Genomic DNA, 26,429 nt, shown 5'->3' on the forward strand with positions numbered 1-26,429 from the left:
TTAAAGGAATAATAAATATTTTTTTATAAATTAAATGAAAGCAAAAAAAAAATGTTTAATCAAAGATTTAATTTTTTGATAAAGAAATCTAAATTTTTATTTTTTATATATTAGTTTTAAATATGTATTTTTTTAATTGATAAAATTATTTTTATTTATGTTTACTAAAACACTTAAAATTATAAATATTTAAAATATAATATCATTTTTTGATTAATTATTAATTTTCTTTAATTTATGTTGATATTTAAATGAATGACTTTAAATTATTTATGTGAGATAGGAGATAGTGCAAAATTATGAATAATTAATTTTAGTATTTTTATAAGTATTAAAAAAAATATCTGTAAATAATATTTGATTACTTATTTATAAAAACAATTAGAATTTTCACTTAACTTCTAAATTTATTTTTCGAATTTATTTAAACTTATAAACTAGCTTATTTTAAGATTTATTCACAGCTAAAAATGATGTCATAGTCTATTTAAAGCTTAATGAAATGTATGAAAATGTATAAACCTCATTTAATGTTAAAGTAAATCTAAAATTTTAGTGCTTTAAATGAAAAAGAATTTCAAACAATATACAAATAAGAATCAAACGATGTGAGATCTTATAGTTTGATAGGTGCTTCTTTTCTAAGCACTCTTTTGACTGATTAGTTTGTTGTACCTATGGCTTTAAGCGGAATAGGATTCACTGTAATTTATTTTATATATAATTAAAAATTTATTTAAAAAAAAAATATTTTAGACATTACTTACTTCTAGTTTCTTTGTAAATGAAATATAATTCAATTAGTAAGATTAACAAATGATATTAAAGCAAAATAGAAGAATGTTGGTTTTTAGACCTAATAAGCAAACTATAAAATTAAACTAGCTAAATGTAATGTATCTTGGTAGTAGCTTTGCAATAATTAATATAAATAATGATGATGCAATGAAAACATATTTGCTTCCTCTTTCTAAAGAAGATAATAAATATCTTATTCAACTCTTGTAATAAAGAAAAAATCTTTGAAATAAAAAGAAAAAATCTAAGATATTTTATTTAAAAGATTTAATAAAAAGCATAGTAGAAATAATATTTTTTTTATTCATATGAATTTAATGTTATATCAAAAAGAAAATAAATAAACTGATTAAAATTATTATATTTAAATGTTAAAACTATATTTTATAATAAAATATAATAATTAATGTATTTTTATTAACAAAGTAAGCAAATAAATTTTATATTTTATAAAATTATAATTAACATTAAAATTTTTGCAAAATTTTATTAATAAAATAAAAAATTAAGTCGGATGAATAGGTTTACATATTATTTATTTTATTTAAATTTAATTAAATATTTATTAAGGTTTTATTAATTTCAAATATGAGAATGATTACTTTATAAATGATTTTAGGTCATTTTCTCTTTTGTTAATTTAATATTTCTTCCATATATTATAATAAAAAATATATTGATCAAAAATATTACTGCACCTAATATAATAGCTGCTAAAAATAGTTATAACTCCTTGCTAATATTATATACTTGCAAGCTAGATAAATCCATGCAAGAAGTATCATTTCTACACATTTTTTAAAGGTAAAGTACTGTTATATTGTATAGATAATCTGAATCAAAATTTTAACTACATTTTAATTTAAAATCTAATGGCATATTAACTTATATGAAAATTCCATCATACTTACCAGAATGCTCTATTTTATATTCTATTTTTTAATGTAAAATTTATAAAAATAAATATAATTATTTTATTTTACCATTACAGATTGTGTCTTAGTCATGTAATAAATAACATATAATAGCAAGCAGGAGGTTTACAAACGAAAGTATATATAATAAAAAATTTGCAATCGTAAATTTTTTTGAGTCCTCTCTTAGATTGAAAAATAGGTAAATAGATGCCATAGTACAGGTAAGCATGATAGAAGAAATAACAATAATCGGAATCTATATAAATACGATGAAATCTACTGAATTAAGCTTAGAAGAAGCATATATAAAGAGCGCTCCTGATATAGCATAGATAAATGATACTAGATAAAAGAAAATGACAGTTTTTTTATGAGTTCTTTTAAATTCAGTTATATAATTTTTAGGCTGAGTTATTAGTTGTCTACTTTCCATTTTTATCAATTTTAAATTTTATTTTTTTTATAATAAATTTATCTGTTTTTATGAAAAAGTAATAACTTTTAAAGTAGCAGTACTTAACATAGATTCAATTTAGAGCTTAAAGTAAGATTAATGGTTCTATCAAATTTATTTTTAATGTATTGTTAGTATATGATCATCTGCCTAATCATATGATTAGATTTTCAATAATCAATTATGATAAATTACGATAAAATTTTTCATTTTTCCTATGTTTTCTTTTAATTGATTGATCAGAAATTTGTTTAAAAAATCTTTTAAATAAAAAAGTTATTTATACTATGGTCTAGAATTAATTTTGATCACAGACTATTTAAAAAAAACCAAATTACAAATTATTTCTTTTTGAAAATATTTTATTTAAAAATATTTAATTAATTTGAAATTCAATGAATTGATTTTTAATAAATTCAATATTTTTATACCTTAAAATGATCAAAATTGGGGCTATATTTTGTTTATGGCAAATCATATTTTAGATATAGCAATCTTAATTCAAAGTATCATAGATTTTTTATTATTATCTATTTTTCATTGCAGAATTGGTGGTATATATTTATCTGATCATACACCTATTCATATAAATTTGCTTTTAAGTTTTAATCAGTTTTAATATAAGAAAGTTTCTTGTGATCTTAATATTTATTCTTTCAGTTTTAAAAGTGTTATATATTTGTATTATTTTAATTGAAAAGAAGGTAATTTTTTATTAAAATTTAATTTATTACATTTCTCAAAAATGGTAATTATTTAAAATAAAATATAGTTTTAACTTTGTATTGAAATTGTAAATGATGAATTCAAATTATTTATGCTACAAAGGATAAGTGAAAAACTATTATTAATTAATTTTAATGTCTTCCTATATCATTAAAAAGAAAAATAAAAAAATATTTCTAAAAAATTATTTAATTACTTAATGAAAAAAGCAAATAAAATTTTCACTTAATTTATTAGTTTTTTGTATAAATTTATTTAAGTTTGCTAATATCTTATTTTTTAAAAGTTACATCATAGCATATCTAGAGTTAAAAAAATTGGAACCTATAGCAATAGTTAGTAGTTTAGAAAATCACAAATTTAATTTTAATTTTTAACCTAATTTATTTAGATGCTTTTATATTTTAAAGTAATTTAACTTCAATAGTATAAAAGTAATAATAGAACTGAATATTTTTAGATTTTAATTACAATTATAATATTTAATATTAAGGATGATGCTTATTTGATATGTCCTTCGAGGTGCAGAGTTTTTTAGTTTTAAATACCAGAAAAAAAATGGATATTAGAAAAAAAACAATTAGAGTGATTAGATTTTTATTGGGAGAATGCTTTAGAAAATTTTTTACCATAAAATATAAATTCAATAGTACTAACTAATTTGTTATTTATAAATTAAAACATAAAAGAATGAATGAAACTAAAAGATGTTTAATTTTGATCACCTCAAATTAAAGATCACCTAATTTGAACTTTTAATTATACCTTATTTTTGAGAACTTTTGGTATTCGATTTTAAAAGCAAAAACCTATTTTAATTTATTTTTTAAAATAATTTGTTTATTTAGATATTTAAGATCTATTTTAAGAAATAGTAAAACAAAGATGATATCATATTATTGAAAAATATTAAAAAAATTATATAATTAAATTCATAAATTATGAATGTTAATTCTAATAGCAAACACTATAAATTGGAAGAAAAAAAATATAAATTTATAAATAATAAAACAAATTAAAATTTAATTTACTTACTTTATAAAAAAGAAATGATATAAATTGTCAATAAGAAAAATAAATTTTATTATTTCTAAAGATTAATATTAATAACAAACGTATATGTAATCACCTCTAATTGTTATATTTATGAAAACCTAAATATTTTGTTGCTATTGATAAACAAAATTGAATTTTTATTATTTTTTATACCAAATTATTTATTACAAAAGCAAAAAAAAAAAATCAATGATAAGTTAAATTAAAAAGTTCTTAATTTTATAGTGTTTAACTTTTTATATTTTAGTTTTAGAAGTTGATAGCTAAAATTGTTAAAGTGCAGAGATTTATGATTTTGTAAAACAGCAATGCTAAAAATGTTTTGCTACTTGTGAGACTTGCAACGGGTTGACTTAAAATAATTGCTTGTAGTGTAAGAATAATTATTTTAGATATTCATTTGATAATAGCTGTTAATAAGAATGTAAAAAGGGAATGTATTTTAACTAAAAAACAAGTACTTGTGACTATTGCAAAGTATTTGGCTGTGATTTATGCAATTCAAATGAGCAATGTGTTCAATGTAGCTAAAACTTAAATTTTGATAAGTAATAAGGATGCATTTTAAATGAAAACATATGTGACTAATAGTAATATTACTCAGTTTCTTCTAAATAATGTTCTTATGATTGCAGCAAAAATGAAATAAAAGATTAAAAAACAAAACTTTGTCTACCCATTTAGAATTGTAACTACTTCCAAGAAACTGAAAATATCAATTATTTTTAAAATACTCCATTACTAAGCTTTTTAAATAATGGATACCTAATATAAGCAGATTAAATTTGTTAATTCTACCTCTATGATTAAAATCTAAATACTATTTATAATAAATTGTTAATTAAAAATCCATAAGTAAAAACAATCACAAACGGCCCTTAAAATTTTGTTGATGGAAACGTTATAGGGTGCCAAACTATATAACAAACGATTGCTTTTAACATTTTAACAAATTAAATAGAATTTGAATTAAGCACTTAATAAAATATATTATATAGCCTATATAAAGTTTTTGTAGAGTACCACTTGTTAGTTTTGCAGTATAATTAAGGAGGATTTATAATTTATGACTACATATAATAATAGACTATTTATAGAGAAGAAAACAAATACTACTTAGTATACTTTGAATTGATAAATACTTCCAAATAGATTTTTATCTGCTAGTTCTACTTAGGTTAATATGTAATTTTAAATATTATTTAATTTATTATTTACATTTATAAATTAATAGGTATATCAAAATGCGAAACTTTATTTAAGACAACAAAATTAAATGATTGAGTTAGATTAATAATTATTTACCTCATTTAATATCATTAATTTAGAATATATGGTTTTTTTTGCTATAAATTAAAGTTAAAACTAAGGCTACTTTTTGTAAATTAACGAAGGAAATTTATCAGTCAATATAATGAATCAAATATAATTAGATAAATATTATTTATTTTTTTAGAATTAAGATTTAAATTTAGTTTGTGTTTAGGTATTACAATCTATGAGCATTTTTTACACATAAAAAGATAAAGTTGTGATGATAGCAAAAATAACTAATGATCTAGCTTCATAAGCAAAACTTGTTACATTCTATTAGCAATCAAATTAGAATTAACCAATTATAATTATAGTAATTCAAATAAGCATTATGATTTTTTAATAATTAAACTATGATTAATACAACGAATTTTAACTATCTAAAATGAATTAGCATTAATTATTTTTAGATAAGTTATTAAATTTTCAAACTTTAAGTGTTATTGATAACTAAATAATATATATTTTAAATATTAATAGCTAGATCTTTAAATTTTAATTCTAAATAATAGATGATAAAGTGTAAAAAAATAATATTCTCTCATAAATCAAATAAAATTAAGAAATATATTTTTATGATGATTAACCATTTTAGACAGATACAGTTAATAGCAGTATACTTTCACTCGTAAATAATAACAAAATCAGTTATGATTTAGTTAATCAAATATAATTTTACTTATACAATTTGTAATATTTCTATATTAAAAGAAGCTATAAAAGACCTATTTTATAAATAGATATTCCTTAATTTCTTCAATTTGATATTTATTTGGGATTTAATCTAGTGCTTTATAATTTCTACATTTCACTAAACTAGTGTTAGATATTAATAAAAGATATTTTCCTTGGATAAATAATATTCAATTTATTTGATTAATGCTTTACTTCTGTATCATCTCTTGATACTTTTTATATTTAATAATAAGGACTTCTCTTTTAGAAATAGCCATTTGGTTTGTATAATATCAAAAATAATTCTAAAGTAGCTTAATTCTATAAATTTGATGTAGATTAATCAAGACAGATATCATTCTATAATTATAAAAATTAGAAGTTATTATTTATTGATTAAAATGGAAATTTTTTTGGATTTGATCTCAATTCTTTTTAATAAGAATCATATTATAGTAGCTAAATTAAAGTAGCTACTGCCTTACTATTATCTGATACATTCGTAAACGATAATTTAGGAAAGTAGGTTGTCTCTATAAATGATTCAATATACTTAATTATAAACAATTAGGAAATTTAAGAATTCTAACTACCCAATTATTAAATAAATAATTCTAGTTCACTCTAAATAGATTATTAAAACAAAGATTTTAGTTACTTAATTTACTCAGGATAAATTATTATTATCAAAGGTAACGAAATAAAAATATACAACCAACAATTAGTTTTAACCTAAATAATAACAACTCCATTTGACTAAATTACAAAATCCCCATTTAATATAGATAATTTTATATTTTTTGTTAGCTCAAACTTTTTATACCGCTTTGATTTAGTTTCATTACAAACATCTAAGTTACCAATAAATAAGATAATATATTATGAAGTGAAAATATTTAAAAACTATGAAATAGTTATAATTAGTTAATATATCATTTAATATAAGTTATTTATTTTATTAAATACTGAGGATTTTAAAACTGAATCAATTTTTTTATCAAACGCTGATGATTAAATCTATTTTATGATTAGTGATAGAATGATAAAAATGGCAAAAAATATTTTTAATAATCCAATAGTATCTATTGATCCAAAATAAAATTATTAAACATTAATTTCTTATTGGCTTGATGAAAATTTGTAGTACAGTTATACATATGACATAAAAAAGAGTTAGATTATAAAAACTAATGTTTTGAAAAGTTAAATTGAAAATGTATTCAATTTTTATGAAACTTTTACTAATATATTTATTGATGCGTAAAATGATATATTTATTTATTTATAAGATGATGGATCTCTAAAATTCTTTAATTATTAGCTAGATAGTGGTTAGGTAACTTTGGTACAAAAATTTTCTGTTATCAATAGAATAGAAATATGTTTTTAATAAAAACAAATAGTTGTTTAGACTTCTAAAAATCAAATTTTTATATACAACGTAATTTAGATTTAATTATTTTATTTTTAATTTTTAAATTTATTTTAAATTTAAAAGTATTTAGGAAATAATAATGGTATTTTTTTAGATTTAAGTGATATTTCACCACTTATTAACTAATAACAACCTCTAAGGTTTTAACTATAATGCAAGAATAATCTTATTTACACTGAGTCACCTGTAGTCAAACTATTTAAATTAATTGATGGGTCTGTTAGTTCTTTTTAATTGGTAAATATTTTAATAAATTTTTTAACCTATTTAATTTATTTATTTTTAATCAGTCTAATTACTTATAATATAAAAATAATTTGGGTTCTAGTCCTATCATAGATATATAAAATAAACTTATAATATACCCTCACAGTTATCTTAGCTAATATTTTTAGAAAGGCAACTAAATAATAGAGTATTAGTTATATAGTTATGTTTCTCCTTTTACTGAAATGTATTATGATATTTAAAATAATTACTTGATAGTGCTAAATGGAAGTGATAATTCTATTACAGTTGTTGACTATAACTAAGCTTTACAAAAATATAAGTATAATATTTAATCAAATTTCAAAAAAAATTTAACTTGCTTCATTCCTTAATAAAATATAATAATTCTAATTGACCAAACTCCTTAAGTATATAGTTACTATTATCTCAAAAATGTTACAAATATTGTACCAATTTACTTTAATGAAATATCGTAAATTATACCAGACATTAACAATAATTTTATCTATATTTTAACTCAATAATCTGTTCATGCCTTTAATTTCCCTTAAATAATCTATTATGAGACTTTATATGATAAGTTCAACTAAAATAATTCAAAGATTGATAAAGCACTACTGGCTACATAAATAAATACTTTATTTGTAGTTAGGTAAGATTAAGTGATTTTAACATATGATTTAATAGAATGTTTGATATAATAAGAAAAGAGTTTAATAAATCAAATCTAAATTCAATTTATCTAGTTTAATAACTTTATTGTTACATACAATTTGTAAACTAGTTCTTTGCTGCTATTTAAAGATAGAGTCTTTCAGGATGAGCTCTTGATAGATTTAGCATTTTTTACATTGCAGAAATGTGATTTATTTAAGATTGATGAACAAAGTTTCATTTTCATATCACCATTAAGAATCTTTAATATTTAAATAAACTTATAAAAAAATATTTTTTTAATTATTAATCAATTAGAAATAAATTAATCATACTCTGATGTCATATTTGATTTTTTCAATAAAATCATAATATTTGCTGATTATTAGACAAAATAAGTCTATTTTTATTATATAAATAGTCAGACCTTGGTATTTTTTGACAATTTGTAAAGCAATTTCTAGTAAATATTAATCCAAAATAATAATATTATATACACTTTTGGAAACTTAATTACTTCTATAAATATAAATACAAGATAAAATAACCAATTAAAACTAGATAACACAAATATTACTTATATGGTGAAGTTAAGTTCTAATTAAACTAAATAATTAGATGATATTTATGAAAATATTAACTAATCAAATTATAATGATAATACAAATGAAAGCTTAATTTTTATAGTAAAAAATGAAGAATAAACTATATATATAATTGATGCTTCTTAACTTATTGTGATTAATTTTGCTAAACTAGATTACTAAATTATTAATGTTGTTGTTGATTGGAAAAGGAGAATTATTTTCTGTGTTTCAAATATATCATTTACTTTTATTTATGATTTTGGTTTAAAATTACTATCTTAGATTAAGAACCCTTGCCTTGTAAGTGCTAGAATATTTTTCGATGATCAATTAATTATCTCAGTTTGTCCTAATTCAGTTTATTTTTATAATTCGCTCACTTTAGTTAAATAAGAATACCAGATTAATACAGGGTTTACTAGTATTGAATATATTAAATCGTTTAACTCATAAAATACATTTATCTTATTAGAATAATACTCAATTTACATTGTACAAATTTAATAAAGTAATGTTTAAATTTTGTTTTAGAAAAATAAATAAAGAATCTATATTTAAAGTGCAAGTATAATTTTTGATGAAAACAATTAAAAATATTTCTAAATAGAAGGAATATCATGGACCGATATCATATATTATTTAATTCCTTATTAACCTTAAAATATATGTACATATAATTTAGGTTTGGAAAATCAAAATATGAATTCTTATTAAATTCAAAAAATATAATAAAATGCCAAATTTTCAAATCAAATAGTAGCATAAGTGTAAATTCAATTATAAAATAATACCTAAATAACCAAATTTATGGATTTACAATAGTAAGATATTAAAATATAAGTTGTATTTTATACATATAATTACAATACATTAATATGGAATGATGGAAGTATTGTTGACGATCCGAATATAAGCTAGCTAGTAATTCATGATGCCTTGCTAAATGTTACAGATAAAATTATATTGAACTAAAATAATAATATTGAGGAATTACTTTTATACAATGTAGTTTTAATTGGCATATAAAATTAAATTTTTTTAGAAAATATTCAAAAAGTAATATTTTCAAATCTAACCATTTAATCATTCACAAGTTAACTTTAAAATTCTTAATAACCTTTGATAATTTTTAAAAACTGCAGTCAAATTATATTCAAAAATATCAACATAAATTATGTTAACTTAAATAACTAAACATTATTCCAATTTGAAAATATTACAAATTTAACGCTAAATAATGTAAGTGTAACTCATTCTATTTTTAGTTCTCTTCTTAAAATAAACGAATCAATCCAAATCAATTTAAATCAAATAAATTTTAAAAATATAACTAATTATTCTTAAAGTTTAATAACAGCTGTTGTTGTAGAATAAATAAATATTAGTACTTTAAGTATTTAACAAACAAATCAAAACTAAATTTTTAGCTTTTTAGGATGTAATAATATTTAATTGAGTCAAATAGTAGTTAAAAAAGTTCAAGATATTATAATTTTTTTAACATAACCCTATCAAAAAGTATTAATTTATCCTATTAGCAATCTGAAAATTGAATAACTTAACGTTTCTGATTCTTAAAATGTTAGTTTTTAAATACAAGCAAATTCATCTTCAATTTTTAATTCACAGTTTAATAATATAAATTAAACAACTACAAATCTAATAAACTCTTAGCTCTCTAATATCGAAATAGTAGATTGTTATTTTTAGAACATAAAATTAAGTGAAGGTTATTCAAATCTTAAACTAATAAACTTTAATAATCTATTAATATAAAAATCAAATTTTTAAGGGCACATAGGAAATTAGATTTATCTTCTAAATTAAAATGAAGGATTTTCAATTTAATTTATTAATTTAAAATTATTAGATAATATATCTAATTAGAGTATTATTATTATTAACTTTGCATAAAAGTTAACTATTTAAAGTAGTGAATTTATAAACTAAATATCTAACCAAAATGGAGGTGCATTAAATATTTAAAATACTGATTAATTGAATTTTAAAGATTCTAAATTTTAAATAAACTAATCTATTTTAGGAAATGGAGGTTCTTTGTTTCTCTATTAAATTTAAAATTTATTGATTTCTAACTGTAAATTCCTTGAGAATCAAGCATAAAGTTAATCAGGTGGAGCTGTGTATTTAGATTAAAATTAGTTAAAGACTACTACTTCCTCAATAATAAACAGCAATTTTTTATAAAATAAGGCTTTTTAAGGATTAGGTGGTGCTATTTTTATAAACAACTGTGATTTAAACTTAAAAAACACAAATATATTGAATAATAAAGCAGCTATTGGTGGAGGAATATACTATTAATACATGATACCAGATATTATTTAAAGTAATTAAGTATTATTTAATAATAATACAGTAAAAGATAATGAATGTATTTTGTATGGTTAAAATATTGGTTCAACACTAAGAAAGATAGAGTTAGATTAAATAAGTAATCCTTAATTTATTGTAGAAAGAGGTGATTAATAATAAGTTGAGTCCATTATTGTTAGCAATTTTAGGAGCGGTGATTATATGTTCATTGATGATATTTAAATTTTAGATGAAGAAAATAAATACTTTAAGTACAATCCCTTACTAAGTTATAGTCAAAGTGTAAATGAAATAATTTAATAAACAACTATGACAATAAATATATAAGCAAAAAGTGAAAAAATGAATATATTTGGAGGAAATATTGCCACCTTTTAGAAAGGAAAATTTTCTTTTAATATTAGTCTATCTTATATTCCTAATCAAAGCTCGACTCTTTAAATACAGTCTTAGATAATTCCTCCTCTCTATAATTCTAAGGGAATTTTATTTCTTTCTTAAAAGTAATTATCTTTGAATTTCAAAGTCGATTTTAGAAAATGTATAATTGGAGAAATTCAAAAAGATTTTTTTTCTTCAATTATTTGTGATCAATGTCCTGATGGAAAATATTCTCTTAGTCTAAATGATCAAAGTTGTTAAATATGTCCTTCAACTGCAGTATCATGTTAAGGATCTATAATATAAGTAAAGAATGGGTTTTGGAGAAAAAATAATTAAACTGATTAAATTCTATATTGTTAAAATGCACCAAATAACTGCAAACCTTAAAATATAGAGTCAAAAGTAAGTATTAATTTTTATCATAAATTTAAAAAATTAAAAATAATTTATATCATAAATTTAAAATAAAACCAATTAAATTCTTATAAATCATAGAATTTTAATTAAAATTTTTATAATAGTTTGGATGTGCAATTGGATATGTTGGTCCTTTGTGTGAATAATGTGATTTTTTGGGTGATGTTTGGGGATAAAGATACTCGACTATTTTCTATACATTTAAGTGTTCAAAGTGCTCAGATACTTTAATACTTTCTGGTATAACATAAGTAATATTTTTAGTGGTGTTAACTTTGTATATATACGCATGCAATAGAAAGATTATTAATTCAGTAGAAAGAGAATTATAAAACTATTATCTTAAAATGATGGGTCTTATTTATCTCAATAATTCAGGTAAATATTAGTTAATTTAAAGTTATTTTAATTTTTTTTATATCAGTCTATAAGGCTAATTCTACAGTATACTCAAAAATTTTGATTGATCACTTACAAATAATATCTATTTTAAGTAGTATTCCCTTCTAATTTCCTACTTTAATTTAAATTTCTTCAAATGTTGGAGGAAATCCTTTGCTGATTTAAACAAACATGTTTGATTGCTTTTACCCTAAAAGTATTAATATACCAAAATGGTTTGCTAAAGTAATGTGCTCATTAAGTCTGCCTTTTATCATTTACTTACTTAATTATCTTATAAATATTTTTTTTAAAGTAGTTTACAAGTAAAATACTCACTCTAGGTATTAGAAAACTACAATGATTTTCTTTTATTTCTATTTCTATCCATCGATTTTATTTATTTTAATCAAATCAATAAATTGTATAAATATTGGAAATGAAAAATATGCTTAAATCGACACTTTAATAGGATGTAGGAATTTTTCTGATCACTTTATTTATAATTTATTATTTAGCTTTCCAGCAATATTTGTGATATGTATTGCTCTCCCTCTTTTCTTGATTTATAAAGTGAGAAAAAACATAAATTAGAATCTCAATAAAATACAAAAGAGCTCTTACTAGTTCATTTATGAACCTTATAAGAATTAATACTACTACTGGGAATTTATAAGATTATTTTACAAGAGTGCTGTTATGATTTCTTCAATAATTTTACAAGACTCCTTATCTTTGAAAGTAATTTTAATAAATGAAATGAATTTTTACGAAATTATATTTTTAAAATATTAAAATCAGACTTGCATAGTAAATCAAATTCTAGTATTATACAATTACTTCCAAATGAAGGTCAGTCCATTTACTAACAAGTTTCATAATCAATTAGAAACATAATCTATACTAATAAGTATTTCTACTCTAAATTTTGGTTTAGTATAGTCTTTGCTGATTGATGAATTCTATATTCCAATCATAATATTTTAATTCTTTATTATAATCTTAAACTTCAATTTTATATTTAAGACACTCTTTTTAACTTTTGTAAGACCTATTCCTGCTATGAGATAAAATAGAAATATAATTTAATAATGTTTATTTAGTCTAAAAACATAATACCCATTATTATTTACCTTTATATAAATAGACTATAAAATAAAATTCTCTACTGCTTTGAAAATCAAAAAACTAAAGTCTAAACTAAAAAATTATATTGAAATTGGAAATGAAAGATTAAGTGTCTATTAGACTTAACAAAGATTATAGTCTTTGATACCTACCTAACTAAAATCACCAAATAGTTAATTTAGAATATCATTCTTTAGCCAATAAAATGATAATGAAACTATAAATACAGAGTTTGAAAATTTAAAGCAGGCTAATTAGCCTTTAACTCTACATAATAAATATTAGCTTTCAGCAAAGTTCAAATAATAAGGTATATTTAATGCTTAAATAATTATTAAAATATCAATATAATTAAAATAGAATCATCTGTTGGTAGGTAAGATATATTTGATATTTAAAGTCCACAAAAATAGAATCATTTCTAATTCAGATTACTAAATCTTAAAGGTAAATAAAAAAATTTATTCAAATACATACTTTATTTTATTAAAATTATTTTATCATAATAGATTAATAAAATGATGAAAGTATATTAAAATAAAACGATAAAAGTATTAATTGATCATTTAATTTATTTGTATTAATTTATTAATTATTTATTAAGTAAATATTTTTTTTGGATAATAATATTTTCATTTAATTACACTTAAATATTAATTTAGCTTACAAAATAAGATGCAAGTTTATTTTTTTAAACTATCTTTTAAATTTCATAGTTATATAAACTTTTTAGTCTTAATTTAAGATAAGCATAATGAAACATATTAATAAATATAGCTGTTCCTGCGTTTGAAATATCACAGATCATGATATCATGATTTGTGATATTTCAAATAATTTTTACATTACTAATGAACATTTTTTTTTTCTAAATCTTAATTATTTTGTTTATATTTGATTTCTTATATTTTACAAAAATTAATCAAAATACAGAAACCTTTTTTCAAAAAAATCTATTTAATAATAAGTGCCATCCAAATCACAAAATTTTTAAATGGCATCTTGCTATATATATTTGTATGTTATTTAGATACAACTTATTTTTTTTGAGTCTTTAATTAATAATGTATATTTAAAAAATAAAATTAGAATATGATTTATTTATTATGTTAAAGTAATGATAGAATTTTATAATAAAAGATTCTTTTTTAATTAATTTATAAATAGCAATTGAACTATCTTATTTATTTAAATAGAGATTTATATTTTTAGACTTAATAATCAAAAAGTAATTAAATCTGCTAAAAATATCATGCTAATATTTAGTGATTATATTGATAATAATTAAAATATACTTGCTTCCTTTTTTAAAAAATTGTAAAGAAACGTCAATTAATTAAATCTAATAAATAAAAACAAAATATATATTTGTATGTCAATTATTAAGCTTATTTTTTAAATTTTTGATTAATAATGTATATTTAAAAAATAAAATCAATAATTATTTATTATTTATTGATTATGTATAAAATTAATGATAGAATTATATAATAAAAGATTCATTTTTAAATAGCAATTATATTATCTCATTTATTTAAATAGAGATTTCTTTTTTTAGACTTAATCATCAAAAAGTAGCTGAATCTACAAAAAATATCTTGCTAATTTTTAGTGATTATATAAATAATAATTAAAATATATTTGCTTCCTTTTTGAAAATAATTGTTAAGAAACTTCATTTAAATTAAATATAATAAATAAAAACAAAATATTTAAAATATTTATATGCTAATTAGTCAATTTATTCTTGGATATCTTTCTACTTTAATGTTTATTTAAAAGACAATATCAAAGTAATCATTAATCTATTGTGTTTAAAAATGACTAGATTTTAATTTTATAAACAAAAATTAATTATAACTTCTAATTTTCCTTTATTGAATAGAGATCTTATTTGAATTATAATTAGATCAAAAGTTATTTAAATATAGAGGGATTTCTTATTGGAAAAACAATTTAATTACATTCTATTTAATATTTATGAGTTTTTTTTTCAATTTTTTATTTGAATTGACTAAGTTAATTTTTGATTTAAATTTAAAACCTTGTTAACTATCTTTTGATTAAAGTTAATTAAAAAAAAAAGGCAAAAAAAAATTAATATATGATGAATTAAAGAAACAAATATTCTTTCACAAAACTATTAACTTTTTATATTTCTATATAAATGGTTTTTAGCTAAAACTGTCTTAATGTTGGAGAAATATATGATTTTGTATAATAACAATGCTTAAAATGCGATGATCATTGTAATACATGTAGTGGATTAACTTAAAATGATTGTTTGACTTGCATGAATAACTATTATAGGTAAGGAGTTGATAATTCTTGTTAAGAAAAATGTGTTTCAGGAACGTATATAAACCAAAAAACAAATACGTGTGAAATTTGCTCAGTTTTAGGTTGTGATTAATGTCTTTAAAATTAAAGATGTATTAAATGCACTGAAAATTTGAAATTAGATGAATAATCTGGATGTGTCTTGAATGATAATACATGCAGTTAATAATAGTACTATTCCTTATTTTTAAAATAATGCTTTTACTTATGTAGCGAAAATGAAATAAAAGATTAAAATACAGTACTCTGCATCCCTATTTAGAATTGCAACTATTTCCAAGAAATATAAAAAAATGATTTGTTCTAATCAGTATCAGTAGAAACCTTTATTGATAATGGATTTCTATTAATAGGAGAATCTTTATGTTAGTTCTACCTATACAATTAAAATCTTGAGACTGTTTATTCAAATTTATTAGTTTAAAATCCATAAGACAAAACAGTTTTTTATGGCTAATAAAATTTTTATGATAGAAATGTAGGAGGATGCTAAACATAGCAAACATTAATTGGATTTAATTTTTTAACTTATCAAATAGAATTCAATATAAATAATGAATTGAATACTTAATATAGTCTCTTCTAACTAGATGCAGAGAATCATATAATTGTTTTACAGAAGAATTAAGGAGGATTTATCTTTTTTGATTATTTAAATAATGAAGAGATTCTCATAGAAACAAATAATTTATATATTTATAACTTTTAGAGTATAAACTCCTAACAAATTTACTTGTATCAGAGCAATAATATTTAATATGTAAATTTTTAATTTAAAATTTAATAGTTGATTTATTTATTTTTAATTTAAAGGAAAGTTAAAGTGCAGTGCTTTATTTTAGAAGAGAAAATAAAATAATTAAATTTGATCAATAATATTACAATATAAAGGTTCTAAACAAATAAGATATGATTTTTTATGCTACTGTTTCTAATAGGTAAGGATATTTTCTTCAATTTGATTAAGTATCACTATCAACTAAAGTAATGTTACAAATAAATATTGATAATAATTCTTTAAATTTTTTTGACGAGGACTTATAGCTATTTTATGTGAAAGGAAATTCAAATTCAGTAGTATATTATATCCAAAAAGATAGTATTCTACCGATCTATAAAATTATAAATGATTTAGGATAGATTACTTCTAAATGTACTTTTTTTTAATAATAAAATACTAACTAACCTTCAATAATTGTGGTTTTAAAATCAAATTTAATAGTTTTTGACTAATTAAATTATTAATAATACAAAGAAAGTTCATTTTCAAATCTTATCAAATATATTTTTTATTTAGATAAATATTTAGATCCAGTATCATTAATAGCTATGAAAAATTAAATCTTATATGTCTTAAATGATAGTAACTAAATCTTCTATATAGAATTTGAAATAAATGATTAGAATGTGGAAACAAAAAAAATACTTACATCAAGTAAATAAAGTTAAGAAATAATATTACATAATGATTCCATAATAAAGTTATAAACGGGCGATAGTAATACTTGCATTTTAGTTAACTTAAATCAAATATAATTTGATTTAATGACTTATATCACATATTATTTGTACAATTTGTAAAACTTTTAAATTAAAAGAAGTTTTATAAGATCTTATTAAGATATTTATTTATCTTAAATTAGTTAACTGAAAATGGATTTAGGAAATAATAAGCACCTCTATACTGTAATCATTCAAAATTCCTTATGTTAAATCATAATAAAAGATGTCTTACTTGGATAAATAATATTTAATATTAATGATTAATGTTTTTTTACTTTATCATAAACTAATACCTTTTATTTTGAATAGTTAGGATTTCTTTTTTAGAGATAACCTTTCACTTTGTATAATACTATAAAAAATTCTAAAGTGACATAATTCTATCAATTTGACAACGCCTATGCAAGAACAGTGACTTTCCATACTTTTTAAAATAAAAAAATGCTTTTTGTAGATTAAAATGGATAGTTTTTTGGATTTGACCTTATTTCTTTGCAGTAAGAATTTTATATAAATAACTAAAATACTCTTGTAAATGACTTACTTTTGTCAAATATTTTTATAAACGGTAAAATGCAATAGCTACCAGCATCTTTAAATAACTCAATTTATTTAATTATTAATAATTAATTAGTTTAAGAATTCCAATTAGATAATAAGTCAATCAACAATATTAATTAAATTTAATTAGATTATGTTAATACAGTTTTCTAGTGCATTCTTTATTAAGGATAAATTCTTATCATAATTAACAAAGAAATTCAAGTTTACAACTAATAATTACTACTGATAAATAAAATAATTATTCCGTTTGGTTATCAAACAAGTACTAATGTCTTTAATATTGATAGATTTTTATTTTTTATTGGCTCAAGCTTTTTTTACTAATTTGATTTAATTTAATTCAAGACAAATTAGTTGCAAATTAATATATCAAATAGTCTTCTAGCAACATTATATGAAAATCAGGAAATATTGATAATTGAATAATTCGTTATTCAATATAGGCTATTTATTTTGTTAAATACTTAGATTTTTTAGTTTTAGAGCAATCTATTATCAGATATAAATGACTTAACATATTTTAGAATATCAGATTATATTTTAAAAATGACTAAAAATATTTAAAATATTCCAATGTCAACTATAGATTAAAGATAAAGTAATTATGTACTAATTTAAACTTGGTTTAGTGAAACTTTATAGTTGAGCTATTATTATGATACAATAAAAAATTAGATAATAAAAATACATGTTTTGAAGAATTAAATACTAAAAGTATTTGATTTTACTGATTTTTTTACACAAATAAGTGTTGATGCACACCAAGATATATTTATATATTCTTAAGTAGACGGATCTATAAAAATTTTCAACCCTAACTTAACAAGTGGATAAGTATATTTGGTACAAAAATTTTCAGGAATAAAAAGAATTGAAACTTGTTATTAATAACAATAACTTGTAGTTTAGACAACCACAAATTAAATTTTTATTTTTAAGGTAATTTATTTATTTACTTTTTGCTGACCTATTTCTAAAGTAATTTAATATTTATAGTATCAAGGAAATAATGGAACAGGAGTATTTTTAGATTTAAGTGACATTACACCTTTCATCACAACAAAATATACTCTCTCATTTTAAATTCAATGTCAAAATAATTTAATCTTTACATAGTCTCCTTATCTGAAACTATTTAATTTAAATGATGGATCAATTAGCACTTTTTAATTAGTAAATTCATTAAAAATCATAGATCATATTAATGTAATAAAATATTTTTTTATATTTAGGCTGATTACTTATCATACAGAAACAATTTAAATTCTAATCCTATAATAGATGTACAAAATTAGATTATAATTTATCCCCATAGCATTTTTAGCTAATATTATTAGAAAGGTTCTTAATAAATTGAATATTAATTATATAGTTATGTTTCTCCTAACACTCAAATGTACTATGATCTTTAAAATAATTAGTTGATTGTACTAATTGGTAGTAATAATTTAATAACAGTTGTGGATTATAACTAAGCTTTGTAAAAGTATTAGTACAATACTCAATCTAATTTTTTTTAAAATTTGACTTGCTTCATTCCTTAAAATAATTTGATAATTATAATTGACTAAACTCCTTAAATATATACTTACTATTATCTCACAAATATAACAAATATTGTACCAATTTATTTATATCAAATTATTTAAATAATACCTGATATTAATAATAATCTCATTTATATTTCAACTCAGCAATTTGTCCATTCATTTACTTATCCTGATATGATATATTATGAAGCTTTGTATGATAAATTCAACTAGAACAATTCAAACATTAATATAACATAATTAGTTCCATAGATAAATACTTTATTCGTTGTAAGGTAAGATAGTGTGATTTTAGTGTATGATCTGATTGAATCTTTAGTTTAAAAAGAAACAAGTTTTATCAATTAAATGTCTGTTTAATATATCTAATTTAACAATTTTTTAGTTACTTATAATTTGTAAACCAGTTCTTTATTGCTCTTTAAAGAAAGAATTTTTTAGGATGAAATCTTATTAGATTTGGCATTTTAAACATTATAGAAATGTGATATATTTAAGATCGATGAATCAAGCTTTATTTTCATAACATCTTTTAAAATCTATTAAATATAGATAAATCTTTAATAAAATAAGCTTTAAATTTTAAACTTATTAGAAATAAAATAATATTTTTCTGATATTTTATTAGATTTTAACAATAAAATAATTATATTAGCTAATTAATAGACAAAATAGATATCTTTTTATGAAATTATTAATAACAACTTAACTTCAGTTGGTAATTTATAATATAATTACTAACAAATATTGATCTAACAAAATAATATTCTCTACTATTTTAATAATTCTATTGTTTCTTTCACTATCTCAGTTTAAAATTTTGGCTAAACTAATATATTAAAATTAGGTACAACTAAAATTTCTTACATGATAAAGTTAAGCTCTAATAATAATAAATAGTTAGATGAAAGGTTTGAAGAAATTAATTAATCAAATTATTATGATACTTCAGATGAAAGTTTAGTTTTTATAATACAAAATGAAGAAAAATCAATCTACATAGTTGATACGACTCAGCTAAATGTAATTAGTTTTGCTTAAATTGAGTATTAAATTGTCAATGTTGTTGTTGATAGAAACAGAAGAATAATTTTCTGTGTTTCAAATATATCAATTACTTATATCTTTGATTTTACTTTGAAACAATTATCTTAAATTAAAAATCCTTGTCTTTTAAATGCTAAAATATATTTTGATGATCAATTAATTTACTCAGTTTGTCCTAATTCAGTTTATTTTTATAATTTTCTGACTTTAGCTAAATAAAACTATCAAATTAATTCTAGATTTAATAATATTGATTATATAAAGTCTTTTAATTAATAAAACACATTTTTATTAATATAATAAGACTCAGTTTACATTATTCAACTACAATAAAATAATAATAACATCAAAATCTTATTTTAAAAGAATAAATAAAAAATTAATATCTAAAGTGCTAGTATAATTTTTGATAATAATAATTAAAAGTATTTCTAAATAGAAGGAATATCATGGAGCGATATCATTTATTATTTGATACCATATGAACCTTAAAATAAGTGTACTGCAAATTTAGTATCATCAAATACTTAAATGATTTCTTAATAAATTTAAATCATCTAATAAAATGCATATTCATCAAACCAAACAGTTTCTTAAGTATTAATTCAATTTTAAAATGATTAAGAAATACACAAGATATTTAATTTAAACAAATAAGAAATTTAAATAGAAGCAGTTATTTACACATAAAATTATAATTAATTAGTATGGAATGATGGAAGCATTGTTGACGACCCTAATATAGGTGAACTAGTTATTCATGATGCATAACTAAATATTACAAATAAGCTAATCTTGAACCAAAATAATAACATTAATTAAATACTTTTATTTAATTTAAATTTAATTGACATATAAAATTAAGTTGTTTTTGAAAATATTCCAAAAGTGATATTTTCTAACATAACCATTTAATCAATCATAAATTATCAATAAAATTCTTAATAGCCATTAATTATTTTTAGAAATTGTAGCGAAGTGATATTAGATAGCATGAATTTATATAATGTTAACATAAATAATTAAACATTCTTTTAGTTTGAAAATGTAAAAAATTTAAAAATAAAAAATTTAAATGTTAGCAATTCTATTTTCAGCTCTCTGATTTACATTATTGAATCTTAGTAGATTTCTTTTAAAAAATTGAGTTTTTAAAATATAACAAATCAATTTGAAAGTATTATTATTGCAACAACTGTATTATTAACAGATATTAGCTATATAAGTATCATGCAAACAAATCGAAATTAAATTTTAAGCTTTTATGGATGCTATAATATAACTTTGAGTTAAATTAATGTTAGAGATACATAAGACATAATACTTTTGTAAACTTAAGATTATACAAAAATGTATATTTATCCTACTAATAATCTTATAATACAATATTTTGATATTTCAAATTCTTAAAATATTGGATTTATCATAGAGGCTAATTAATTTACAATTTTTAATTCTCATTTTACAAATCTGAATTAGACTGCCACCAATCTTATTAATTCTAAACTTTCTAATATCTAAATATTTGAATGTAATTTTTAGAGTTTAAATTTGAGCTAAGGGTATTAAATTCTTAGATTAATAAACTTTAACAATCTATTGATTGAATAATCAAAATTTTTAGGAAATTTAGGTAATTTGATTTATCTCCTAAACTAAAATGAAGGATTTTCCATAGTATTTAGTAATTTATAATTAAAAGACAATAAATCTCAATAACAAAGCAATATATTAATTAATTTTGCATTAAAATTAATAATCTAAAATAGTAGTTTTATAAATTAAATATCTTAGCTAAACGGAGGTGCTTTTAATATTTAAAATATTGACGAATTATATATAACTGAATCAAAATTTTAGATAAATTAATCTATTTTAGGAAATGGAGGTTCTTTGTTTCTCTATCAAATTCAAAATTTATACATCTCAAACTCTGAATTCTTTGAAAACTAATCATAAAATGAATCGGGAGGAGCAGTATTTATAGATCAAAACTAATTAAAGTCCACAAATTCTTCTATAATAAATTGTAATTTTTAACAAAATACTGCAATCTAAGGATTAGGTGGTGCTATTTATATTAATAATTGTGATTTAAATTTAAAAAGTACAAACATTTTAAATAATAGAGCATCTATAGGTGGAGGAATTTATTATTAGCAATTGATACCACGTATTATTTAGCAAAATTAAATTAAATTTAATAAAAATATAGTGAAAGATAATGGATGCATATTGTATGGTTAAAATATAGCTTCAACACTTAGAAAGTTATTGCTAAACATTAATAAAGATCTTAAAACGATTGTTGTAGAAGGATATTTTTCTTAAAATGAGCCTATCATTGTTAAGAATTTCAGAAGTGGTGAATATTTAGTACTGGATGATATTTAGATAATAGATGAAGAAAATTATAATTTTAAGTATGATCCTTTATTAAAATATAGTCAAAGTGCTACAGAAATAATATAATTAACTACTTTGAGTATTAACATGTAAAATAAAAGTGAATAAATGAATATATTTGGAGGAATTATAGTGAATTATTAGAAAGGAAAATTTTCTTTTAATGTAAGTCTCTCTTACATTCCAAATTAAAGCTCAAATTTTTAGATATAATCTTAAAAAATGCCAGCTCTTTATGATTATAAAGGAAATTTATTTTTAGAATAAAAATAGTTATCTCTCAATTTCAAAGTTGATTTTAGATAATGCATAACAGGAGAAGTGCAAAAATCATTTTTCTCATCTATCATTTGTGATTAATGCCCTGATGGTAAATATTCTTTAAATGTTAATGATTAGGTTTGTTAGATTTGTCCATCCTAAGCTATAAGGTGTTTTGGTTCATAAATACAAGTTAAAAATGGATATTGGAAAAAAAACAATCAGAGTGATTTGATTTTTTATTGTGAGAATGCTCCAGAAAATTGTTAACCAGAAAGTTTGGAATCAAAAGTAATAATTTATTTCTTTACAAATAAAAAGATATTTTATGAACATATCAATATTACAATCTTTAAAATTTGAAAAAGAAGTTAAATTAAAATACTTAAATACAATTTTATTTACAATATTTATTTTATAGCTTGGATGCGCTCAAGGCTACGTTGGTCCTTTGTGTGAATAATGTGATTTTTTTGGTAATGTTTGGGGATAAAGATACTCAACTACTTTCAAAAATTTTAATTGTTCCAAATGCTCAGATATGTTAGTATTAGCAGGTTTCGAATAAGCAATATTCATAATTTTGCTAACTTTGTACATTTACATATGTAATAGAAAGATCATTAACTAAATAGAAAGAGACCTATAAAATTACTATATTAAAATGATGGGTCTTATTTATCTCAATAATTCTGGTAAAAATATATTAATTTTAAAATTACTTTTCTATTATTATTTTTATTAGTTTATAAGACTAATTCTACAGTATGTTCAAAGATTCTAATTGATCATTTGCAAATAATATCTATTTTAAGTAGCCTTTCATTCTAATTTCCTACTATAATTTAATTTTCTTCAAATGTTGGAGGAAATCCTTTACTAATATAAACAAATATATTTGATTGCTTTTATCCTAGTGAAATTAGAATTCCGAAGTGGTTTGCTAAAGTAATTTGCTCATTAAGTCTGCCTTTTATCATTTATTTACTCAATTAAATAATAAACTTTTTATTAAAAGTATTTTACAAGAAAAATACTCATTCGAGGTATTAGAAAACTACAATGATTTTCTTTTATTTCTATTTTTATCCATCCATGATATTTATATTAATAAAATCAATAAATTGTATAAATATTGGAAATGAAAAATATGCTTAAATCGACACTATGATAAGCTGTAGGGATTTTTCTGAACACTTTTTTTATAACTTAATTTTTAGTTTTCCAGTTATAGTTCTGGTATTTGTAGTTATCCCATTTTTTTTTATTCATAAAGTAAGATAAAATATGAATTAAAAGCTTTCTAAAATACAAAAAAGTTCTTATTAATTTATTTATGAACCTTATAAGAATCAATACTACTACTGGGAATTTGTTAGATTGTTGTATAAGAGTGCTGTTATGATTTCTTCAATATTTTTGTAAGAGTATCTTTCTTTAAAAGTAAATTTAATATTATGTAACCAAATTTTATTTAATAACTAATTTAAATATAATAAATAAGACTTGCATAGTTAACTAAATATTGATATTGTATAATTACATTCAGATGAGGATTAATCCGTTTACTCATTAACTTCATAATTAATTGGAGAATTAATCTATACTAATAAGTATTTCAACTCTGAATTTCTGCTTAGTTTAGTCTTTGATAGCTGACTAATATTATACTGTGGTTATCCTTTTTTAATTGGTTATAATTATGTTAAATCTATACTTTGTATTGAAACTATTGTTTCTTACATTTGTTAAACCTATTTCTCCAAATAGGTAAAACAGAAACTTATTTTAAGAGTGCCTTTATAAAATGAAGACTAAATATCCTTAGATTTTTAAATTTGTATAAGTAGATTCTACTATAAGATTTAAAACTGCTTTGAAAATTAAAAAACTAAGACTTTAAATAAAGAGTGTGTATGAAGCAAGAAATGAAAGATAAAGTACTATTAATACAGGTTAAAAATAATAATTACAATCTTTGATATTTAATTCACAAAAAATAGCAAATTAATTTAAGGTATAACTTTTTAGCTAATAAACTGACTATGAAACTATAAACAGTGAATTTGATAATTTAAAGCAATCATAACAACCACTAACTCTTTAGACTAAATATTAGCTTTCAGCAAAACTTAGAAATCAAGGTATTATTAATCATTAAATATTTTTTTAATATTTAATAACATTAAAATTAGATTCACCCCTTATTAGATAAGAAACGAGTGATTTTTCTTAAATTTCATTGAGATAAAGCAATTTTTAGCTTCGATTGATAAATTTTTAAGGTAAATATTAACTTGAATGTTTTATTTTTATAAAATAATATAAATAATAATAGATCAATGCCAGGATGAAGTAGTTGAAAAATAAAACAATTAAACTCAATTGTGAAATAAAAATAATTTTTTTGAATAAATATAAAATGTTATATATGAATTTATAATCAAAATTTTAATCAAAAAACTACTCAATTTAAATGATAATTAAAACAAAAGTTAAAGTTGAATTTATGATAAAATTTATACAAAATTAATTATTTTTCTATTACTTAAAAAGATTAAAATGGGGGGAAATTTTTGATTATGGGAAATTATATTTTAGTGAAATTTACTTGGCCGAATTAATAATTTTATTTTATTAAAATTATATTTAACTATCACAATCCCTCCATTATTATCCCTCAGTTTTCTATAAAGCTGCTTTAGGTTTTTATTTATTTTTATTATTAATAACTTTAACTTACTGAATCGGTGGTATATATTCATCTGATCGCACACCTATTGATATAAATTTTCTTTTAAGTTTTAATCAGTTTTAATAAAAGAAAATTTCTTTTAACCTTAATATTTATTATTTCATAAATTAGTTTTAAAAGTATTATAAATTTTTATTATTTTAATGGAAAAGATAATTTTTTATTTATATTGAATATATTCCAGTTCTCAAAAATGGTAAATATTTAAAATAAAATATAGTTTTAACTTTGTGTAAATATTTTAATTCATGAATTTAAATCATTTATATGACAAAGGATAAGTACAAAACTATTAGTAATTAATTTTAATGTTTTGCTATATAATTAAAAACAAAATCAAAAAATATTTTTAAATAATTATTTTATTTCTTAATGATAATAAAAATTGGAATTTTCACTTAATTTATAAATGTTTGCATGAATTTATTTAAGCTTGGTAATAGCTTATTTTTATAAAAATTATATCATATCATATCTGGAATAAAAAGAATTGGAACTTATATTTAATA

General features: G+C 19.9%; 8 protein-coding genes across 8 annotated transcripts; 6 read left to right on the forward strand and 2 right to left on the reverse strand. All coding sequences in view use genetic code 6, as the record gives it.

Moving 5' to 3' along the window:
• Window positions 1-299: 299 nt before the first annotated feature.
• On the forward strand, window positions 300-1,026 carry TTHERM_00414220 (transmembrane protein, putative; the record flags this gene model as incomplete). The annotated part of the gene is made up of 2 exons (XM_001007192.2): window positions 300-704; window positions 757-1,026. The coding sequence occupies 2 exons, from the start codon at window positions 300-302 to the stop codon at window positions 1,024-1,026; spliced, it is 675 nt and encodes a 224-aa protein (XP_001007192.2).
• A 3,114-nt stretch (window positions 1,027-4,140) lies between these two features.
• Window positions 4,141-5,215, forward strand: TTHERM_000414207 (hypothetical protein). Its single transcript, XM_012795430.1, has 2 exons — window positions 4,141-5,136; window positions 5,186-5,215. Exon 1 carries the CDS (start codon window positions 4,457-4,459, stop codon window positions 5,084-5,086), a length of 630 nt encoding a protein of 209 aa, XP_012650884.1. The 5' UTR covers window positions 4,141-4,456; the 3' UTR covers window positions 5,087-5,136; window positions 5,186-5,215.
• Window positions 5,216-7,708: 2,493 nt separating this feature from the next.
• Window positions 7,709-8,096, reverse strand: TTHERM_000414208 (hypothetical protein; the record flags this gene model as incomplete). The annotated part of the gene is made up of 3 exons (XM_012795431.1): window positions 7,709-7,778; window positions 7,855-7,909; window positions 8,057-8,096. 3 exons carry the CDS (start codon window positions 8,094-8,096, stop codon window positions 7,709-7,711), a joined length of 165 nt encoding a protein of 54 aa, XP_012650885.1.
• Window positions 8,097-8,599: 503 nt separating this feature from the next.
• TTHERM_000414209 (hypothetical protein) lies at window positions 8,600-10,058 on the forward strand (the record flags this gene model as incomplete). The annotated part of the gene is made up of 3 exons (XM_012795432.1): window positions 8,600-8,658; window positions 8,715-9,903; window positions 9,990-10,058. 3 exons carry the CDS (start codon window positions 8,600-8,602, stop codon window positions 10,056-10,058), a joined length of 1,317 nt encoding a protein of 438 aa, XP_012650886.1.
• Window positions 10,059-11,175: 1,117 nt separating this feature from the next.
• Window positions 11,176-14,056, forward strand: TTHERM_00414210 (transmembrane protein, putative; the record flags this gene model as incomplete). The annotated part of the gene is made up of 6 exons (XM_001007191.2): window positions 11,176-11,970; window positions 12,090-12,363; window positions 12,410-13,107; window positions 13,168-13,804; window positions 13,855-13,941; window positions 14,004-14,056. The coding sequence occupies 6 exons, from the start codon at window positions 11,176-11,178 to the stop codon at window positions 14,054-14,056; spliced, it is 2,544 nt and encodes an 847-aa protein (XP_001007191.2).
• Window positions 14,057-15,661: 1,605 nt separating this feature from the next.
• Window positions 15,662-16,703, forward strand: TTHERM_00414200 (hypothetical protein; the record flags this gene model as incomplete). Its single annotated transcript, XM_001007190.1, has 2 exons — window positions 15,662-16,544; window positions 16,648-16,703. The coding sequence occupies 2 exons, from the start codon at window positions 15,662-15,664 to the stop codon at window positions 16,701-16,703; spliced, it is 939 nt and encodes a 312-aa protein (XP_001007190.1).
• Window positions 16,704-22,158: 5,455 nt separating this feature from the next.
• TTHERM_00414190 (transmembrane protein, putative) lies at window positions 22,159-23,953 on the forward strand (the record flags this gene model as incomplete). The annotated part of the gene is made up of 4 exons (XM_001007189.2): window positions 22,159-22,182; window positions 22,293-23,456; window positions 23,587-23,860; window positions 23,919-23,953. The coding sequence occupies 4 exons, from the start codon at window positions 22,159-22,161 to the stop codon at window positions 23,951-23,953; spliced, it is 1,497 nt and encodes a 498-aa protein (XP_001007189.2).
• Window positions 23,954-24,517: 564 nt separating this feature from the next.
• On the reverse strand, window positions 24,518-24,910 carry TTHERM_000414157 (hypothetical protein; the record flags this gene model as incomplete). The annotated part of the gene is made up of 2 exons (XM_012795433.1): window positions 24,518-24,600; window positions 24,709-24,910. The coding sequence occupies 2 exons, from the start codon at window positions 24,908-24,910 to the stop codon at window positions 24,518-24,520; spliced, it is 285 nt and encodes a 94-aa protein (XP_012650887.1).
• Window positions 24,911-26,429: the final 1,519 nt, after the last annotated feature.

This window comes from Tetrahymena thermophila (genome assembly GCF_000189635.1).
Source record: "Tetrahymena thermophila SB210 genomic scaffold scf_8254814, whole genome shotgun sequence".
Taxonomy (NCBI): domain Eukaryota; phylum Ciliophora; class Oligohymenophorea; order Hymenostomatida; family Tetrahymenidae; genus Tetrahymena; species Tetrahymena thermophila.